Here is a 22,785-nt window from a genome sequence, read left to right as displayed (position 1 = left end):
ATGGCTTTAGCAGATCATTTAAATGTCAAAGTACTGAAGTACTGAGTCAAACAAGCCTTTCTTACTGCACAATTACATTTCTAATCATAAAATAGTATTGTAATATTTTAAACTAGGAAAAGTAATATATTTACCATTCTTTTTTTTCGAAGATTTTTTTTTTCAAAGACCGTTTATTAGCTGAGCAGCCATTGCTTCTTGAGTTGACAAGACGAATGGGGGGAAATGACTCACAACCTATTCTTACTTTTCAGTAGGGAGTGCTTTCGTGCTGTAACCCACCTTATTTAATCAAAATATTTCCCGTTTGGCGTCCCCTTCAGCTTCAGAAACTTTTCTTCTAAAGGTCACGTGAGATATTTTTACGCATGCGATGGCCGGTGACTGTAACAATTTTTCAAAACGTGGTCAACAGTCCGAAGAAACAAGTCATTAAATAGTGCGTAAATATTACACGGATTTCTAAATAAAATGGAAGATGCCAAACCCTTGCATGCTGTTTGATTAACTATCAATTTCATGGTTATTTTTACTCCCATTTCACGTTTCATTCTTTTCCATTCACAATGGTATTGATCGCGGATGCATGCGAGTGCTAGCGCAAATTATGATATTTAGCAAGATTTTTATGTCATGCTTAGGTCAATTTCAGCCACTGTGGTAGCTTCATTGACAAAAATGTCGTCCGCTTCGCTTTTTTATGCTTTTTTCAAAGATTTGGTCTGTCATAAATTTTCTTACAAAAGAACATATCGGGAATATACACATGAAAATTACTCAAGCAGACGAGCGTCGTGCAAATAACATGCCATATACCGCTTTAATAAATTTGGTCTAAATCTGAATAAGCTTTAAAGGCTAATAAGTTATGTATATATATAAGACAGGAGGTCACAGCTGCAATTTGATTTTAAACAAGGTTTTTAAAAGTAAATATATCTTGCTTATGTGGATTTCTAAAGTTTTATGAATTATACATTTGGCACGCATGTATACACATGATATGCCATCAACATGTTCATTGCTGGAAATTACATTATAGGATCAAATAAAATTTCTATTTTAATATATTTAAATCAATTACCTATGATTACTTGTAAGTAATCAGAAGGCAAATGTATAGAAGATAATTTTAGTGTGATGACGTTGGCTTCAATATAAGACTTTTTTTCACAGATATGCATATTTCTATAAAATTGTGCATGTCTGGAATATGAACTAAGGAAAATCATTACATGAGATGACAAACATTGAATACAAGAAAGAGCATCGTTTGGTCATTAATAACGCAAAAAATGTAAACTACACAGAAAGCATTGAATATCTCTATAGTAAAAACATCAACAGAATAATGTAAGAACTCCCCAATCACCCAATAAGACATAATATAACTATAACATATAGCAGTATAACATTCTTTTAATTACTTCGTCTCACAAAGCCAAACCGAACCATAATGTGTTATTATCTAAAATGACTTGTCGAACAAGTATAAGTGACGGCCGACCTTCTTTATTTTTCTATATATACAGCTCATTGCAGACTAGTAGTATGAACAACATAGGATTTTGTATCTTGTTCATTTCATAGTTTTTTTTTAATTAAGGGACGCTCATTTGTCTTCCAGTTCAAATACAGAACAAGAATTTAAAATGAAAAGGTTCTATGCAAACGCAGAAGTTTTAACAGTTTTTCTAATGTAACTGGATTGATAATAAAGAGAAACATATCGAATGTTCAATCGAAAGCAAAATAAATGGCAATTCATTAAACATTAGGATAACAGACAAAGAACACGTCGCATGACTCAAAGAATTACACACAGATAAACAAACAACAAGAATCACAGTAAAAACCGGGTTTGAGCAAGTTCACTAGAAAAGGTGTACTGCATCGCTTCCTACGAGAAATCCACCATGCAGCTTCTTGAAATTCGAGGTCTTTATATGTTTACTCGAGGTTACTTTGTATGTATGATTTTAGTTACTTTATGTTCTTTGTTGTGTATGTCTGTTTTCCATGTCTGGTCTTTGTCCCTAGATTACATTCTTTTGATTACCGCTATAACCTTGGTTCCCTTGATTACTTTTTAAAAGATAAAGACTTTATATCAGATAGAGGTCGTTTCTTATATCAGAAAAGAACGCTTCATATCGGTTAATCATTCTGTGACGGTCGTAGAGTATTCAGAGAGACAACATTTGTAATTGGTAGTATAAAGCTTTAGTGAAACCTCGAGTAGCCTATTTCGACAATCGATGTAATGGTCGCAAGTTTTAGCAAACTGTTTCGGTAGGAGATTTTAAAAAAAAATACGCTTGGCAGCGAGAAAGTTACTACATAAAAAGGATATTTGACATTGTGGGATGACTTTGTGATAAAACAAGTATGCAATTTTGAAGGGTTTGCAACATAGTATTGACAAAATTAATAGCATCAAGGCGCTTGTTAGCCGATGAGAGTGCCAGAAAATGGGCACTTCTTCTGTTGATCAGAGGTTGTTAACAAAAATCGGTTTTTTAATTTACGGTACTGTTATTGTTGTGTCGCGAATTGACATGAATTGTCTTTATTGTACTTATTCACTCGCGTATAAAACATATTTTTTAATGTAAATTAACTTATGCACTTTTATAAGAGCAACTGTAGCAATCAAAATTAAGGGTGAAATTAGAAAATTCTAAGTAACGCCTCTGCTAGATTTTGTGGAAAATGATCAAAATTATTGACGGTAAGAGACGTTGGTAATGACTTCAAAGAACAAGTCTTATAATAACACCGTTTAGTGTGTGGTCACAGTCAGAGTTTTCATTATACAGTTTTTCTTATCTTCATCTACCGTTTTGAAAAATTCCACTCTCTAAAACATGCCATAGAATAAAATTCGATGTCGAAACGATTAAAAGAGCAAATAGACAACATGTGCCAGTTTGTCTCTGATACATTTATCTTGAGATGCTGTTTATAAAATCTTCGGATAGTTTGTTAAAGGTTCTTGTAATAGTGGAGTGAAAATTTCAATTCTTTAGCACTGTATTTGAATGGGCAGATTGGCAATGCATTTTAAACGTTCGTAATGGAGAACTATTTTTTAACTATTTGGCAGAAAAATTGTAGTCTTCAGACGCCTTTCCAGTAGAATATATTAATCATACCTACTACAGAAATACTATGTTTGCATACTTCGCTACTAGTACTTTGAACTGTAAATATTGGCGGTGGTATTAAAATCCTAGACAAAGTAACTACGCATTCTAGTTTCAATCGTTTCAAGAGATTAAATTAATTAATTAATATACTATTTTTGTAGTTTTTGGCTTAATTTTAACTTTCATTCGATAAATAATAGATCCTTATCAACTATTGTCAATGGTTGTATGTGACTGTTTCATCTCAAATCTGCCGTCCATGTGCACATGTGTTGTATCGAACTGTTGAGTTTAGGTTCATGTTTGGCTCTTTTTATTCTTAATGCACATTTATCTGGATAGAAATCCAGTCTGCTATTTGACTACTTAAACAATTGAATTTTAGCTTGTAGAGGAATCTTGTGCTAGTCCTGTTTCTATTCATTTATTGAAGATTAGATGGTGATAACTATTTTACCAACGATGTAGTCTAGACCTCATTCTTAGGGCTGATGTTGTGATGATTGAAGCAATACAAAATTGTCGCTCCACTACCAGGAATGTTGCCTTTGATTTAGTGCAATTTTGTTTTGCTTTGTTTTTGTTTTAATTTTTTGTTTTTATTTAATTTTTTTTGGTTCTTTTTTTTGTTTTTTGTTTTTTGTTTTTTGGGTTTTTTTTTGGGGGGGTGGTAATGTATAACAAAACATTTTACTGTTCTATTTGTATTTTTTTTTTCTTTTTTTTTCTTTTTTTTTTAGATAAAATGTCATTTTCGCTATTTTCTGTTTAATCACATTCAGGATCAAATAATCTCCGTCTTTCGTCTGATTTTTGGAGAGGTAGAAAACCAAATGTAGCTGAAGTTCGTGTTCCTGTAGTTTTGTCTATGTAAGTTCCATTCATTTCTGTTCCGTCAATTTCAAGTTCAATTTTCCCATAGGAAATTGGAGGCCACAAACCTCTGGGAGGCGGGATATAAATAATAGCATGTAAAGTTACCCCATTTTCAGTAACATACACCGGACATGTTTTTTTTGAGACGAATATTTCTACTTGACCGTCCTCTTTCCGTTTATCCTGTCTGTCGTTGCCTAAGTAACTAAAGGATAACGGTATTTCCACTTTATGTCGAGGATCAATTGGGTCATCGATTGTCAGAAATTTGTGGAATATATCGTCGCACAATTCTTCGTCGTTTTCAGTTATCAATTTACGTTCATCGTGGACGCCGTGTTTGAAAGGTTCAACAGTTGCAACACCGTAGGTGAATTCGCATATACGCGATGATACGGCCCTCGGGTTGTGGCCAAACAATACAGCACCTTTTAATACAGCAAGTCCTCCATCTTGTGGTATTATCAAATCTTTTTGCGAAAATGCTTTCTTGATGCCTGAACGTATGACGTCAGACTCAGACAAACCACCCACCATCATGATTGTTTTTATATCAGAACACTCGGGATCCTCGAGAACATTTGTTATTTCATCCACTATACATTTAATAGACTGTTCAAAGAAAGAGAGAAATAGTTCCTTATTTATGAAAAGTTTGTCACGTTTAGTTTTAAGTTTCTCTTTTAAGCTCCCTTCCTTCACGAGACCGGAGAAATCATATCCGGTCGTTTCTGACAAAATATCGCTCAGACTTGCGGGTAATCGTACAACAATATTAAGACTATCGGCATCGTACATTTTCTTTTTTGTTTCGAAGTTTTTCATCATTTCGGTATAGTCTTGAATGTTGTTTTCTCTCAAATCTCTGAGTACGTCACCACCGCAGATTCTTGTTAACATACGACGGTATTCTTGGTTTATAAAGTCACCCCCAAATGGGCCACCACACGAGCGGTGAATTACTTTCAAATCTCCGTTCTCTCCAACTTGTTGAGCTGAGATATCAACAGTGCCACCTAAAAACCAGAATATTCTTTGAAGAAAGTGCCTTTATATACAAACATATAATAACAAAAACAAAACGTAATTTCAAACAAAAAACTGTCGAAAGTGTATTTTATTGTTATGGTATATTGACCAATATCAGGCAACAGTCAGTATAAAATATTCAACTTGTTTGCTGAATCGAAAATTCTGGTGAGAATAAAAAGTAATGACTATAGTTGTTAAAGAAATAACCAATTAAGTTTTGCTATGTTTAATTATGCATGAAATTTGTTTCTTTGTATTTAAAATTTCGCTGGTTGTTTTAAGACCAATCCTAAGTGGTTACGTGAACTTAAGGTGTGTGAAAAATGAAACCGAAGAATACGGACACAGCCAATAACAATTGTGTACGTAAGTGAGTTGTCGGTTATATCATGATAGCAAATTTGTAGATTTCACTTGTGTTTCATAGAGAAATCAAGGGAATCAAGTATCTAGCGGAAATCAAAAGAAAGTAATCCAGGGACAAAGACCAAACATGGAAAACAGACATACACAACAAAGAACATTAAGTAACAAAAATAACACATACAAAGTAACAAAAGCAAATTAGTAACTCCAACTCCACTAAAAGCTGGGAGCATGGACTAGGTGCACCTGTAGGGTAAGCGTCCTATGCTTTTCTAGAAACACCAGCCAAGTTGCTTATAACAAATCAAGTCCGGGTAGACGAAGGAGGAAAGGAAAAATATGACACGACGAATAACCCAGTTTTCATGGTGCAGAGGGATACATCATAACGATCAACGAGTTCATGATGGCGATCATAAAACTTCTGAGGGTGCACTATACAGTTACATTAGGGCGCACAGTTTCGCACACAAAGTTACCCCGGTCAAATTTTGTAAAACTGTACATTAACAGTTGAATTTTGGTGGATATATTTATTAAATGTAGATAAGCATTTATACATAGACAGATGTAATATATGTTATGGTAAACAGGTGTGATTTAAATGAAAAATGGTATCCGGAACGTTTCAGTCCCCTGCCGTATTAGGTTCTCTCCTCAGCATCAGATGGCTGATTTTCAAAATACCTTATTTCACAAGAACTTTTGGGACTAAAATTGTGAGAGAATGAATAGAAAAGGGTCTTATTATTTTTACCTTTTTTCCACCTACTCCATGCATGCTTTCATCCTGTGGTAGTGTCTAAGTGCACCCCTGATTTATAGTAAAACTCAGTAATATTTTTTTCAGTATGTTACCATGGCTACTGGACTTTATAAGAATAATCACTGAATTACTTACAAATGACTTGAACCTCCACACACCAAGGATTTAGAAAATATGCACTTTTATATGACAAAACACTAGAAATTTCTGTGTGGACTGCCTCAAAACAGCTTTATTTCAACTAAATGAGACCAAATTTTCAGAAATGACCTAACTGTATTGTACTACCCAAAGTGATGACTTCAGTCTTGAAGCATGGTAACCCTGTTCCAGAAGCCAAACTGTACGAGTCCTAGCGAGACACAAAAAGTCTGCGTTATTACAGCAAGCTCTGACATAACGTATGAATTGTTATATGAAAACTCCATACGCAGGTGCTGAAGGGATGAAAAGGAAAGTTGAAAATTCTGAATGAAAAGTTATCACCTTTGTCGTAAAGTTTGGTCAATAGTTTTCCTTTACCATCGATCTCTAAGTGTAGGTCAAGGTATGAGGCTGACTTCAAAGTGTCTGTAATATTCTTTATCTCAAGTTATTTTGTGTAGATGCGATGTATCACGTCCCCAAAACTATGATTGTTTAACGATAATACGTCATCTATACAGCGGAAACTGAGACTTAAGAATCTAGCCAAACGATGTTCTTTCTTTCGGATTAGATCAGCTATAAAGAGTGTAAGAATAGGTCAGCAAGTAGAGGGGCGCAATTTTTCCCATTGGAATACCGACCGTTTGTTAAAAAACGCGTCCACCACACTGAACAAATATGTTGTCGATAAAAAAATCCAGCATTTTGAAAACATATTCTTCTGTATATTTGGAAGATGATTTTGAATTATTATTTTACAAAGTATGAGAATCTCTACCAAGAACTTTATAATTATATCTTTGTTTACCATCTATTTTCATGATGTTATCTGCAATGACACCTTCTACTTGGCATGCTGGTCATAACCTAAACGATTGATGTTAACAAATCATCAGGCGTAAGTCTTTATAGATATGTTTTCTGAAATTTATAAATGCGAAAAAGATTTCACATACCTCCGCCGTCAACAACAATAAATTTCTTGCCGGGATCAAACGCCTTGAGAACAAACGCATTATTATCGCCCATTACTTTCTCCAAAGGTAGACTTTTTGCATATATAGAGGCCGCTTCTGGTTCAAAAACTAGAGAAAAATGGTCCATGTCGATTCCAGCCTGTTTTTAATTAAGAGATATCATATATAATGTCAGAAAAGAAAAAAGATTGAGTCTATTATAGAAATTTATTTTCTACCTCTGACTACTGCAAAAAAAACATATTGTTCGTGAAGAAAAAGGGAATTTAATGCTTGTAGGATTGATGATTTTGTCAAGTTCGTGGGTAAATGTCCTAAATATATTGATTTTCTATCCGGGAATTTACAAAATATTAAAAATATTAAGATATTAATAAAAGCATATCAAACCTTTGCGAATCCCATAAATTGCCCCACAGATTTACGAAAAGCAACATTAACGTAGTGTTAATTTTGTCAATATCTTGTCATGCAAGAACTTAGCATATATTAATAATAATTTTGTTTCTGCTTTTTTTTGGTGATGTTAATATCTTACATCAAAGCGTAGAAAAAGCAAAAGGGACAAATAAATTGATAGTTGGTAAGGAAGATTTTTATTTTGAGATGAGAGGATAAATTAAATATTGACTCTTGTGGAACCATTGTATTTCTTCAATATTGTATCTAATTCAGTGATTACGTAATCAATGAGTATATTCAAACGTTATTATAATACGTCTGTCATTTAAACTATTATATGAATAATTAATATGATCGGACCATGATATCTCGTTTTTAGACATTCGAGCAATAATTATATTTGAAGGTTTATGGCTATTACCATTTTCGCTGATTCTATCATTAGCTGTTTACAAGCAGCATCCCATATGGCAGGAATAGTAATCACCCAGTGAATATACTCTTCTGGCACCCCAGTATTTCGGCTCTCCAACTCACTGATCATGTGTTTCTTCAAATATGCAACGGCTTGAGAAAAGACCAGCTTACCAGAAATACGGTTTCCTTTTATATCTTTGATGATGAAGTCTTCTCGTACATCCTATACGAAAATTCATTGACTACACAAAATGTATTTGGATTAACATGCAAAAACACGTCCATATACGTGAGTAACAAATTTAAAAGCTTTCACAGACTATAATAATACCAAATAGTGCTTTCAAATGAGAAATAATATTCACTAATGTATTTTCTTTTGTTTGGCTTACTTTTTAATACATACCTGTCCGTCCTGTACAGCTTTATAAAGCTGCATTTTGAAACCTTGTAAAAAGAACCAATCATGGTTGCAGCCATTTTGACACAGTTCTCTGTAATGGTCCTCTGCCTCTTCCCCGAAGGAATCAAAAGTTCTGTCTGGCTTGAACAAAATAGTTGAAGGTGTTTTGTATGCACAACCTGTCCATGTAAATGTTGAAATGTTCAGCGGGTTATTTGTGTACTCGTGGCGAAAAGAAAATGCATATCCCGATCCGGAAGTTCCAAAATCTATTCCAACAACCAAAACAATACTGTCACTGCTCATCCTCCGCTTGTTACCTGGTCGTTTCAAATTATCCGGAACATTACTTCAGCCTACCCGAATGATATGTTGTATGTTGCAGTGCATAATTATATAATTTGACTAAAAATGTGTCAGGCATTTAACGATTTCACATAGTCGAAAAATCTATAATTCAATTACCAGAATGAAAAGCAACCTCGATTCGAAAATGAACTGGTGCAATTTTGAATATAATTATGTATATTGAAAATATGAAAAGAGATCCTATGAATATAGGTTTTTGTTAACGCTTTTATGCTCTTGTTGATTTAAATTCCCATGATAGTTTACATGTTTTATGTATAAAAACTGTATTCGTGTGTACATTAGAAAATCTAAGTGCTGAGGCACTATGTTAAGGAAGACATCAAAGTAATCAAAAATATCTCTATAATAAAAACATCAACAGAATAATGTAAGAACTCCCCAATCACCCCATAAGACATAATATAGCTATAACATATAGCAGTATAACATTCTTTTAATTACTTCGTCTCACAAAGCCAAACCGAACCATAATGTGTTATTATCTAAAATGACTTGTCGAACAAGTATAAGTGACGGCCGACCTTCTTTATTTTTCTATATATACAGCTCATTGCAGACTAGTAGTATGAACAACATAGGATTTTGTATCTTGTTCATTTCATAGTTTTTTTTTTTTTAATTAAGGGACGCTCATTTGTCTTCCAGTTCAAATACAGAACAAGAATTTAAAATGAAAAGGTTCTATGCAAACGCAAAAGTTTTAACAGTTTTTCTAATGTAACTGGATTGATAATAAAGAGAAACATATCGAATGTTCAATCGAAAGCAAAATAAATGGCAATTCATTAAACATTAGGATAACAGACAAAGAACACGTCGCATGACTCAAAGAATTACACACAGATAAACAAACAACAAGAATCACAGTAAAAACCGGGTTTGAGCAAGTTCACTAGAAAAGGTGTACTGCATCGCTTCCTACGAGAAATCCACCATGCAGCTTCTTGAAATTCGAGGTCTTTATATGTTTACTCGAGGTTACTTAGTATGTATGATTTTAGTTACTTTATGTTCTTTGTTGTGTATGTCTGTTTTCCATGTCTGGTCTTTGTCCCTAGATTACATTCTTTTGATTACCGCTATAACCTTGGTTCCCTTGATTACTCTTTAAAAGATAAAGACTTTATATCAGATAGAGGTCGTTTCTTATATCAGAAAAGAACGCTTCATATTGGTTAATCATTCTGTGACGGTCGTAGAGTATTCAGAGAGACAACATTTGTAATTGGTAGTATATAGCTTTAGTGAAACCTCGAGTAGCCTATTTCGACAATCGATGTAATGGTCGCAAGTTTTAGCAAACTGTTTCGGTAGGAGATTTAAAAAAAAACGCTTGGCAGCGAGAAAGTTACTACATAAAAAGGATATTTGACATTGTGGGATGACTTTGTGATAAAACAAGTATGCAATTTTGAAGGGTTTGCAACATAGTATTGACAAAATTAATAGCATCAAGGCGCTTGTTAGCCGATGAGAGTGCCAGAAAATGGGCACTTCTTCTGTTGATCAGAGGTTGTTAACAAAAATCGGTTTTTTAATTTACGGTACTGTTATTGTTGTGTCGCGAATTGACATGAATTGTCTTTATTGTACTTATTCACTCGCGTATAAAACATATTTTTTAATGTAAATTAACTTATGCACTTTTATAAGAGCAACTGTAGCAATCAAAATTAAGGGTGAAATTAGAAAATTCTAAGTAACGCCTCTGCTAGATTTTGTGGAAAATGATCAAAATTATTGACGGTAAGAGACGTTGGTAATGACTTCAAAGAACAAGCCTTATAATAACACCGTTTAGTGTGTGGTCACAGTCAGAGTTTTCATTATACAGTTTTTCTTATCTTCATCTACCGTTTTGAAAAATTCCACTCTCTAAAACATGCCATAGAATAAAATTCGATGTCGAAACGATTAAAAGAGCAAATAGACAACATGTGCCAGTTTGTCTCTGATACATTTATCTTGAGATGCTGTTTATAAAATCTTCGGATAGTTTGTTAAAGGTTCTTGTAATAGTGGAGTGAAAATTTCAATTCTTTAGCACTGTATTTGAATGGGCAGATTGGCAATGCATTTTAAAAGTTCGTAATGGAGAACTATTTTTTAACTATTTGGCAGAAAAATTGTAGTCTTCAGACGCCTTTCCAGTAGAATATATTAATCATACCTACTACAGAAATACTATGTTTGCATACTTCGCTACTAGTACTTTGAACTGTAAATATTGGCGGTGGTATTAAAATCCTAGACAAAGTAACTACGCATTCTAGTTTCAATCGTTTCAAGAGATTAAATTAATTAATTAATATACTATTTTTGTAGTTTTTGGCTTAATTTTAACTTTCATTCGATAAATAATAGATCCTTATCAACCATTGTCAATGGTTGTATGTGACTGTTTCATCTCAAATCTGCCGTCCATGTGCACATGTGTTGTATCGAACTGTTGAGTTTAGGTTCATGTTTGGCTCTTTTTATTCTTAATGCACATTTATCTGGATAGAAATCCAGTCTGCTATTTGACTACTTAAACAATTGAATTTTAGCTTGTAGAGGAATCTTGTGCTAGTCCTGTTTCTATTCATTTATTGAAGATTAGATGGTGATAACTATTTTACCAACGATGTAGTCTAGACCTCATTCTTAGGGCTGATGTTGTGATGATTGAAGCAATACAAAATTGTCGCTCCACTACCAGGAATGTTGCCTTTGATTTAGTGCAATTTTGTTTTGCTTTGTTTTTGTTTTAATTTTTTGTTTTTATTTAATTTTTTTTGGTTCTTTTTTTTGTTTTTGTTTTTGTTTTTGTTTTTTTGTTTTTTGTTTTTTGTTTTTTTGGGTTTTTTTTGGGGGGGTGGTAATGTATAACAAAACATTTTACTGTTCTATTTGTAATTTTTTTTTCTTTTTTTTTCTTTTTTTTTAGATAAAATGTCATTTTCGCTATTTTCTGTTTAATCACATTCAGGATCAAATAATCTCCGTCTTTCGTCTGATTTTTGGAGAGGTAGAAAACCAAATGTAGCTGAAGTTCGTGTTCCTGTAGTTTTGTCTATGTAAGTTCCATTCATTTCTGTTCCGTCAATTTCAAGTTCAATTTTCCCATAGGAAATTGGAGGCCACAAACCTCTAGGAGGCGGGATATAAATAATAGCATGTAAAGTTACCCCATTTTCAGTAACATACACCGGACATGTTTTTTTTGAGACGAATATTTCTACTTGACCGTCCTCTTTCCGTTTATCCTGTCTGTCGTTGCCTAAGTAACTAAAGGATAACGGTATTTCCACTTTATGTCGAGGATCAATTGGGTCATCGATTGTCAGAAATTTGTGGAATATATCGTCGCACAATTCTTCGTCGTTTTCAGTTATCAATTTACGTTCATCGTGGACGCCGTGTTTGAAAGGTTCAACAGTTGCAACACCGTAGGTGAATTCGCATATACGCGATGATACGGCCCTCGGGTTGTGGCCAAACAATACAGCACCTTTTAATACAGCAAGTCCTCCATCTTGTGGTATTATCAAATCTTTTTGCGAAAATGCTTTCTTGATGCCTGAACGTATGACGTCAGACTCAGACAAACCACCCACCATCATGATTGTTTTTATATCAGAACACTCGGGATCCTCGAGAACATTTGTTATTTCATCCACTATACATTTAATAGACTGTTCAAAGAAAGAGAGAAATAGTTCCTTATTTATGAAAAGTTTGTCACGTTTAGTTTTAAGTTTCTCTTTTAAGCTCCCTTCCTTCACGAGACCGGAGAAATCATACCCGGTCGTTTCTGACAAAATATCGCTCAGACTTGCGGGTAATCGTACAACAATATTAAGACTATCGGCATCGTACATTTTCTTTTTTGTTTCGAAGTTTTTCATCATTTCGGTATAGTCTTGAATGTTGTTTTCTCTCAAATCTCTGAGTACGTCACCACCGCAGATTCTTGTTAACATACGACGGTATTCTTGGTTTATAAAGTCACCCCCAAATGGGCCACCACACGAGCGGTGAATTACTTTCAAATCTCCGTTCTCTCCAACTTGTTGAGCTGAGATATCAACAGTGCCACCTAAAAACCAGAATATTCTTTGAAGAAAGTGCCTTTATATACAAACATATAATAACAAAAACAAAACGTAATTTCAAACAAAAAACTGTCGAAAGTGTATTTTATTGTTATGGTATATTGACCAATATCAGGCAACAGTCAGTATAAAATATTCAACTTGTTTGCTGAATCGAAAATTCTGGTGAGAATAAAAAGTAATGACTATAGTTGTTAAAGAAATAACCAATTAAGTTTTGCTATGTTTAATTATGCATGAAATTTGTTTCTTTGTATTTAAAATTTCGCTGGTTGTTTTAAGACCAATCCTAAGTGGTTACGTGAACTTAAGGTGTGTGAAAAATGAAACCGAAGAATACGGACACAGCCAATAACAATTGTGTACGTAAGTGAGTTGTCGGTTATATCATGATAGCAAATTTGTAGATTTCACTTGTGTTTCATAGAGAAATCAAGGGAATCAAGTATCTAGCGGAAATCAAAAGAAAGTAATCCAGGGACAAAGACCAAACATGGAAAACAGACATACACAACAAAGAACATTAAGTAACAAAAATAACACATACAAAGTAACAAAAGCAAATTAGTAACTCCAACTCCACTAAAAGCTGGGAGCATGGACTAGGTGCACCTGTAGGGTAAGCGTCCTATGCTTTTCTAGAAACACCAGCCAAGTTGCTTATAACAAATCAAGTCCGGGTAGACGAAGGAGGAAAGGAAAAATATGACACGACGAATAACCCAGTTTTCATGGTGCAGAGGGATACACCATAACGATCAACGAGTTCATGATGGCGATCATAAAACTTCTGAGGGTGCACTATACAGTTACATTAGGGCGCACAGTTTCGCACACAAAGTTACCCCGGTCAAATTTTGTAAAACTGTACATTAACAGTTGAATTTTGGTGGATATATTTATTAAATGTAGATAAGCATTTATACATAGACAGATGTAATATATGTTATGGTAAACAGGTGTGATTTAAATGAAAAATGGTATCCGGAACGTTTCAGTCCCCTGCCGTATTAGGTTCTCTCCTCAGCATCAGATGGCTGATTTTCAAAATACCTTATTTCACAAGAACTTTTGGGACTAAAATTGTGAGAGAATGAATAGAAAAGGGTCTTATTATTTTTACCTTTTTTCCACCTACTCCATGCATGCTTTCATCCTGTGGTAGTGTCTAAGTGCCTGATATTTTATAAAACAGTATTTGGCTGTTAGTTTTGGAAAGGCACCCCTGATTTATAGTAAAACTCAGTAATATTTTTTTCAGTATGTTACCATGGCTACTGGACTTTATAAGAATAATCACTGAATTACTTACAAATGACTTGAACCTCCACACACCAAGGATTTAGAAAATATGCACTTTTATATGACAAAACACTAGAAATTTCTGTGTGGACTGCCTCAAAACAGCTTTATTTCAACTAAATGAGACCAAATTTTCAGAAATGACCTAACTGTATTGTACTACCCAAAGTGATGACTTCAGTCTTGAAGCATGGTAACCCTGTTCCAGAAGCCAAACTGTACGAGTCCTAGCGCGACACAAAAAGTCTGCGTTATTACAGCAAGCTCTGACATAACGTATGAATTGTTATATGAAAACTCCATACGCAGGTGCTGAAGGGATGAAAAGGAAAGTTGAAAATTCTGAATGAAAAGTTATCACCTTTGTCGTAAAGTTTGGTCAATAGTTTTCCTTTACCATCGATCTCTAAGTGTAGGTCAAGGTATGAGGCTGACTTCAAAGTGTCTGTAATATTCTTTATCTCAAGTTATTTTGTGTAGATGCGATGTATCACGTCCCCGAAACTATGATTGTTTAACGATAATACGTCATCTATACAGCGGAAACTGAGACTTAAGAATCTAGCCAAACGATGTTCTTTCTTTCGGATTAGATCAGCTATAAAGAGTGTAAGAATAGGTCAGCAAGTAGAGGGGCGCAATTTTTCCCATTGGAATACCGACCGTTTGTTAAAAAACGCGTCCACCACACTGAACAAATATGTTGTCGATAAAAAATTCCAGCATTTTGAAAACATATTCTTCTGTATATTTGGAAGATGATTTGGAATTATTATTTTACAAAGTATGAGAATCTCTACCAAGAACTTTATAATTATATCTTTGTTTACCATCTATTTTCATGATGTTATCTGCAATGACACCTTCTACTTGGCATGCTGGTCATAACCTAAACGATTGATGTTAACAAATCATCAGGCGTAAGTCTTTATAGATATGTTTTCTGAAATTTATAAATGCGAAAAAGATTTCACATACCTCCGCCGTCAACAACAATAAATTTCTTGCCGGGATCAAACGCCTTGAGAACAAACGCATTATTATCGCCCATTACTTTCTCCAAAGGTAGACTTTTTGCATATATAGAGGCCGCTTCTGGTTCAAAAACTAGAGAAAAATGGTCCATGTCGATTCCAGCCTGTTTTTAATTAAGAGATATCATATATAATGTCAGAAAAGAAAAAAGATTTTCTACCTCTGACTACTGCAAAAAAAACATATTGTTCGTGAAGAAAAGGGGAATTTAATGCTTGTAGGATTGATGATTTTGTCAAGTTCGTGGGTAAATGTCCTAAATATATTGATTTTCTATCCGGGAATTTACAAAATATTAAAAATATTAAAATATTAATAAAAGCATATCAAACCTTTGCGAATCCCATAAATTGCCCCACAGATTTACGAAAAGCAACATTAACGTAGTGTTAATTTTGTCAATATCTTGTCATGCAAGAACTTAGCATATATTAATAATAATTTTGTTTCTGCTTTTTTTTTGGTGATGTTAATATCTTACATCAAAGCGTAGAAAAAGCAAAAGGGACAAATAAATTGATAGTTGGTAAGGAAGATTTTTATTTTGAGATGAGAGGATAAATTAAATATTGACTCTTGTGGAACCATTGTATTTCTTCAATATTGTATCTAATTCAGTGATTACGTAATCAATGAGTATATTCAAACGTTATTATAATACGTCTGTCATTTAAACTATTATATGAATAATTAATATGATCGGACCATGATATCTCGTTTTTAGACATTCGAGCAATAATTATATTTGAAGGTTTATGGCTATTACCATTTTCGCTGATTCTATCATTAGCTGTTTACAAGCAGCATCCCATATGGCAGGAATAGTAATCACCCAGTGAATATACTCTTCTGGCACCCCAGTATTTCGGCTCTCCAACTCACTGATCATGTGTTTCTTCAAATATGCAACGGCTTGAGAAAAGACCAGCTTACCAGAAATACGGTTTCCTTTTATATCTTTGATGATGAAGTCTTCTCGTACATCCTATACGAAAATTCATTGACTACACAAAATGTATTTGGATTAACATGCAAAAACACGTCCATATACGTGAGTAACAAATTTAAAAGCTTTCACAGACTATAATAATACCAAATAGTGCTTTCAAATGAGAAATAATATTCACTAATGTATTTTCTTTTGTTTGGCTTACTTTTTAATACATACCTGTCCGTCCTGTACAGCTTTATAAAGCTGCATTTTGAAACCTTGTAAAAAGAACCAATCATGGTTGCAGCCATTTTGACACAGTTCTCTGTAATGGTCCTCTGCCTCTTCCCCGAAGGAATCAAAAGTTCTGTCTGGCTTGAACAAAATAGTTGAAGGTGTTTTGTATGCACAACCTGTCCATGTAAATGTTGAAATGTTCAGCGGGTTATTTGTGTACTCGTGGCGAAAAGAAAATGCATATCCCGATCCGGAAGTTCCAAAATCTATTCCAACAACCAAAACAATACTGTCACTGCTCATCCTCCGCATGTTACCTGGTCGTTTCAAATTATCCGGAACATTACTTCAGCCTACCCGAATGATATGTTGTATGTTGCAGTGCATAATTATATAATTTGACTAAAAATGTGTCAGGCATTTAACGATTTCACATAGTCGAAAAATCTATAATTCAATTACCAGAATGAAAAGCAACCTCGATTCGAAAATGAACTGGTGCAATTTTGAATACAATTATGTATATTGAAAATATGAAAAGAGATCCTATGAATATAGGTTTTTGTTAACGCTTTTATGCTCTTGTTGATTTAAATTCCCATGATAGTTTACATGTTTTATGTATAAAAACTGTATTCGTGTGTACATTAGAAAATCTAAGTGCTGAGGCACTATGTTAAGGAAGACATCAAAGTAATCAAAAATATCCATGTAACCAAATTGTAAGCTAAATAAACCGATCAAAACTTAGTCCTTTTAAAGAACAACCATTTGTTTTAACTGTGTGTATTTACACAGTCCGTTTTTCAAAATATCTTTTGGGGTCTTCTTTTGGTATTCCTGGCTGTACACGTACGTTGATGTCCTCAAATTTCCTAATACTTAAATCGGCATTTCTTACAAAATATGAATTCCACTGCGAATCACTGACTATCAATATTCGATGAATTTTCAAAGTAAGATTGGACCCACGCCTTGAAATTTCGATTCAGAGATGCATGAAGTAAAAATGAATCCTACAGACTGGAGGAAGTTGAACAAAGGCCCAATCTCAAGGAAGAAATGAGCAAGAAATTTTTCCTTGCTTGTGCTCATTTTGATGTAGAATTTTTTTGTAATAAATTAAAACTAAAATTTGTCCTTGTCATTGTTGTCTAGATTAGGCTATGATATGCACAATAAATGATTACCTTTCTCTAGGAATGTTTCAATTCAAACAAGGATAAAAACTCTTGTTGTAAAAATTACTATGTAGTTTAAAGATCATTAAACTAAAAACAACTTTGTAGCTCATTGATTTAAGCAATTTAAGATTCCAAGTAAGTTGGAAAGTCAATGGTATAGAGATGTGGTGAATACAGGGAATATATCTTAATCACACATGCACTTTGAGTATAAATCCATCTTTTTTCTCTCCAAAACAAAAAAAGTTACTAGTGAACCCATACCTCATGAGTACCACTTTTTATGATAAATCACTATTTGCTGAGTGTTTTATACCTGTCTGCCTTCAATGATGTATGTGCATTTCTTTCACTTTTTTCTGCATGATTGTTTCACAAATATGTATAAGATTACAATTCAAGTAACTCTTATGGTTCGCAAATATATAAGTGCTGGTGTTTTTTTGTAAGTTTTTTATTAAGAGATGTTGACATATACATTTACAGCTGCTTCATGCTACACATACATGTACCAGACTTGAGAATCATGAACTTTGTTTCATGCTTAAATAGTGTCCCAGCACAGAAATTGTCTGTTCTACTTTTGCTTTCTTCTCACTTCATCTAGTGAAACTTCTAAGTGATAAACACTGAAAAGAAATCAAGAAGAAAAAATCATAACAGTGTCTGATATAGGCAAAATGTTACAATGTATATTCATGTATTTAACCATATGATATAGAGAAACCTCCTATTGTTGGGAAATATTGTTACATGTACATATAATTTCGTGCAAATCAGGCAAAAATAAAGGTTGGGTGGTTATAACAGTACCAGGCTTTTACCGGTTTTTAAACCAACTGTTACCACCTGGTCAAAATTCCCAAAGTGATCAATACAGGTCAAACAATATTTCTGTCACTATTCATAGTTTTTGTCCTACATTAAAAATGTTAATATAATATATATCTACTATATTTCTAAGGTTTCATTTTTTTAATATCTCTATCAGCTGTATTAATTAAGAAAAAATAAACATTTCTTTCTCTAAAATAATTCAAATTTATCTGAAATAACATAACAAAATTTACAAAAATGTACAGTGTATTTCATGAGTACATCTTTGTTTCAATAACTATAAATAACAGGTAACATACATGTAAGTAAGAGTAGAACTGGTTACTTTTCACCTGTCATTGTTAAAGCAACATCCCCTCATAACCAGATAGATCATAAAAAGTGGTTTGCAGTGACGATTTTAAAACAATAAATTAAAGCCATTTCATTTACCAGACAAAAATCTTCTAAATACAGAAAATGGAAAGCTTGCTATGGATATTGCTTTAGGGCTTCTTCCACGTATGATTTTAGCTACCTGCTAATTTATAATGATATTTGGACCCCCATTTCAAAATCTCTGGATCAATCCCTGAATGTTGATTTATCTATGAGCAATTAATGTCACATTGTAAAGTAGAAAACAAATTGGATACATGTATTACTATATTACAAATATCATAATTTCATGTATGAAATCTTTAATTGATATTGTGCTGCATATGCCAGTAACCATAGTTAGCGTACATGCACATGTATTTTTGTAGTTTTCAATGTAAATTTCTTGTTCACAGAAATACAAATGCAAATTTTGCTAAGAAATACGACTACACTGTTCTACACTAGCAATAAAAACAGTATACCTATCACCAGTTTTGAAAATTTTAAACACCTGTGCACATACAAAGTATATGAATATGTAATGTATACCTTCAACACTTACCTAGTACATTGGACATGTAAGAATGTCAATGAATATCAGCTCTTAGAAAAGGTCTACTTTTGGTATGATATGATTGACCGAAAACTATAACAGGGCCAATATGAAATTTCATATTTATTCAATTATTGACAATTTTATTAATTAACTCAATTAGAAGATTTGTAGAACAGTTGTTTTCGTGTTTTACCCAGAAAATGTAGGTTTATTTGCATTTATAAGTCTTAAATATCCTTTTTGTATAAAATGGAAGATTTTTTTTGTGTTTCTGCAGCTTTTAGTCCTGGTGATCAAAATACATGAAATTCAATTCTAACTCAAAATGGCGGTGTCAAACGGCCGGAAGTTATGATGCCGTATTGGTCCTGGTTTCATCCATATTGGCCCCGTATAGATGCCCGGAACTTGTTCAGGCTAAATTGCCCGACCCTAACCACCTCTCCCTATTTCCAGTGGCAATCAAAATTTGTCGACCCCATTGTCCTTGTGTCCCATCCCTTTTTCATTTCATTTCATGTTCATTTTATCATCAATTTCATGTTCATCGTCTGAATATAGCTGAAATATCGCTGCTCGGACGTTAAACCCCAACAACAACAAACACTTAAATGGGTTTAGGGGTGTGAAATAGGGTATGCCATATAGATCTATGGGTGTGATTTAGAGAATGCGATATAGGGCCAGGCGAGTGATATAAGGTATGCAATATATGTCTGTTGGTGTTACATATAGGGTACTTGAAATGGGTTTAGGGGTGTGTATACGCTATGCTATATTGGTCAGGGGTGTACGATAGAAGTCTAGGGGTCTGATATACAGAAGGCAATAAAGGTCTAGGGGTGTGATTTATTATATGTTAATAAATATGTAATTTCATATTGGCCCTGTTATAGGTTTGAGGTCTGTCATATTGGTCGAGGCGGTCGTATTGGTCCCCGAGGCATTGCCGAGGGCCAATACGGCTGTCGAGGCCAATATGATTGACCGAAGCCTATAACAGGGCCAATATGAAAGTACATATCTATTGACAATTTTATTAACCAACTCAACTAGAATGATTTGTAGAACAGTTGTTTTCGTGTTTTTACCAATATCTTTTGTGTAAAAAAAGGAAGATTTTCTGTACTGTTTAGTCCTGGTGATCAAAGTTTATTAAATCCAATTATTACTCAAAATGGCGGTGTCAAACGACCGGAAGTTATGATGCCGTATTGGGCCTGGTTTGATCCATATTGACCCTCTTTTTTCATATTGGCCCCGTATAGATGCCCGGTTTGAATTCATATCAATTGGTCAGTTTTTGACATATTCTAATGTATTTTGAGTAGTTGGTTAATAAATGCAATGTAGGTCAAGGGGTGTGATATAGAATGCAATATAGGTCTAGGGGTGTGATATACAGTATGAGATGTCTAGGAGTGTGATATACGGTATGTGATACAGGGTATGCAATATAGGTCTAAGGGCGTGATATAGGGTATGCGATAAAGGTCTATGGTCGGTGTGGAAGTTTGGATTTTAGGAATATGTACATGTACAAGTGTATGTGTAATGTCATGGCTCATATATCCACTCGCATCCCAAGGACATTACTTTATTTCACTGGATACCTCTCCTTTTTAATAGTTCAAGATTACCTACTGAATGTGATGAATATGCCACATGGCCTCCTTTTATCCTCACCGTTGAAACAGAGACATTGTTTATGTTTCTGCTTTGAAATTATGATAAACAATTCTGTTTATTTTCTATTTTAAATACTTCTTTGTTTGCTACATGTATGTACCTGTGTGTTTACCATTTTATATTATTTATGTACATTTATATGTAGTAATTACCACATATGTACACAGTGCTTGCATTTTATGTACAGAAGTTAAATTCCTGGGATCAAATTCATCACACACGAAATTTTCCAATAAAAGGAGGGGTGCCCACCACATGCACCCTCCCCTGGATCCGCCACTGTAATCTATACTTACTACACAAAAAGGCTACATTGCAGCTCCGAAAATCCGTCATTAGAAGCTCTCGACATCTTCATTAAAAGAGGCAGATCGAGAGAACTAAATTGGCAAATCTCGACTGAGCTTTCCTCCCTGCGAATGTTCGGGTCAATTTGACAAAATAGTCCAGACAAACTGAATCGTTTAAAAGAAGACTGAAATGTTAGGACAGTTTCACAACGGATGCCTGGTCGGAACGGACGGTGTTAAGCTGTTCCTCGGTTCATATGAATTGCCTATTCAACAATTTCCCCATAACTATTACACGAGTATGTCTGTCACATTGATTACTCATGTCTATTTTAAACTGTGTTAGGTATGACTTCTTTCAAAAACAAGGCTACACTACTTAGCACTGTCCGTTTTAAAACATATTAGTTGTCATATTTTATTATACTACCGACATTTTTTCTGACATTTAAGCAAAAGATGGATTCACAGACTAATCTTATTTTACAACAACATCAAATGTGTTATGCGTAATTTTAAAACGAAACACAAGAGATTCAGTAAAATTACAATGATTTAATCAAGTTTGGTATTTCCTTTTTATCAATTTAGATCGAAGATCAGAATTGATGTAGCAGCCGCCAGAGCCTTTTAGATTTGTAAAGCCTGTTAGCATCTGCAACTATCTTTTACTACCGCAATAAAATAGTGCCACTGACATACCCCTCAGGTTCTGAGCTATAGACGCATAACAAACCATTTGATGTTTTGCTAGAAATGAAAACCCTGTGAAATCGTAAACAGTGATCGATAATTGAAGTAAAATATATAGAGGAATGCTGAGTACCAATTTATAAGAAACTTATAAAAATAAAGAGGTTCTAGGGAGGGACTACACGCCCTGTCAGGCGCGTAGCTGAGGCCAAATTGAAGTGTAGGCAAAATTACGGCAGGGGGGGCTGGGGCCGCTTAAGGCCCCCAGCAGGTCCAGGGGGCCGAAGGTCCGCGGAGACAGCGTTTTAGAGCATCATTTATGCCTCTCCTGGATGTATTTTATCTCAAAAAAAGAAAAAAAATTGGCAAAATTAAGTGAAGGCAAAAGATTTTTTGGCTAACGTTAGCTACGCGCCTGCCTGTTTCAGGTTTTAATTGCCGCTCAAGCTGTCAAACTTTCAACAAAAGGGTGGTATGGTTACCGCCTCGTGACATCGGAAGCTCGGAGCCGACAAATTAAAATTAAACTTTGCTTTGACGATGACATAGGAATTTCGGAAATGCATTTTTCAGAAATGGTGTAATTCTGTGGTCTGGTGATATTGCTTTTTGTAATAATCATTCTGTTTGACTGTTTTGGCCATGTGTTACTATAATAGAGCTTCAG

At 34.2% G+C, this 22,785-nt stretch overlaps 2 protein-coding genes across 2 annotated transcripts; both read right to left on the bottom strand.

Moving 5' to 3' along the window:
* Positions 1 to 3,184: 3,184 nt before the first annotated feature.
* LOC148628495 (heat shock 70 kDa protein 12A-like) lies at positions 3,185 to 9,040 on the bottom strand. The gene is made up of 4 exons (XM_088588506.1): positions 8,539 to 9,040; positions 8,137 to 8,355; positions 7,293 to 7,452; positions 3,185 to 5,041 (listed from the first exon to the last, which is right to left on the bottom strand). The coding sequence occupies exons 1-4, from the start codon at positions 8,839 to 8,841 to the stop codon at positions 3,918 to 3,920; spliced, it is 1,806 nt and encodes a 601-aa protein (XP_088444632.1). The 5' UTR covers positions 8,842 to 9,040; the 3' UTR covers positions 3,185 to 3,917.
* A 2,745-nt stretch (positions 9,041 to 11,785) lies between these two features.
* Positions 11,786 to 17,009, bottom strand: LOC148628494 (heat shock 70 kDa protein 12A-like). The gene is made up of 4 exons (XM_088588426.1): positions 16,510 to 17,009; positions 16,108 to 16,326; positions 15,285 to 15,444; positions 11,786 to 12,988 (listed from the first exon to the last, which is right to left on the bottom strand). The coding sequence occupies exons 1-4, from the start codon at positions 16,819 to 16,821 to the stop codon at positions 11,865 to 11,867; spliced, it is 1,815 nt and encodes a 604-aa protein (XP_088444552.1). The 5' UTR covers positions 16,822 to 17,009; the 3' UTR covers positions 11,786 to 11,864.
* Between the last annotated feature and the right edge of the window lie 5,776 nt (positions 17,010 to 22,785).

Source organism: Perna viridis, chromosome 1 (assembly GCF_037379345.1).
Source record: "Perna viridis isolate PV_CMFRI_1.1 ecotype Kerala chromosome 1, ASM3737934v1, whole genome shotgun sequence".
Lineage (NCBI taxonomy): Eukaryota > Metazoa > Mollusca > Bivalvia > Mytilida > Mytilidae > Perna > Perna viridis.
This window is presented reverse-complemented; position numbering and strand designations above follow the sequence as displayed.

Coding starts and splice junctions, on each gene's coding strand:
- LOC148628495 (XM_088588506.1), bottom strand. CDS start 8,841: ATGAGCAGTGACAGTATTGTTTTGGTTGTTGGAATAGATTTTGGAACT. Junction 8,356..8,538: donor AAGCTGTACAGGACGGACAG/GTATGTATTAAA, acceptor ATTTTCGTATAG/GATGTACGAGAAGACTTCAT. Junction 7,453..8,136: donor TGATAGAATCAGCGAAAATG/GTAATAGCCATA, acceptor AATTAAAAACAG/GCTGGAATCGACATGGACCA.
- LOC148628494 (XM_088588426.1), bottom strand. CDS start 16,821: ATGCGGAGGATGAGCAGTGACAGTATTGTTTTGGTTGTTGGAATAGAT. Junction 15,445..16,107: donor TGATAGAATCAGCGAAAATG/GTAATAGCCATA, acceptor AATTAAAAACAG/GCTGGAATCGACATGGACCA. Junction 12,989..15,284: donor TATTGTTGTTGACGGCGGAG/GTATGTGAAATC, acceptor TCTGGTTTTTAG/GTGGCACTGTTGATATCTCA.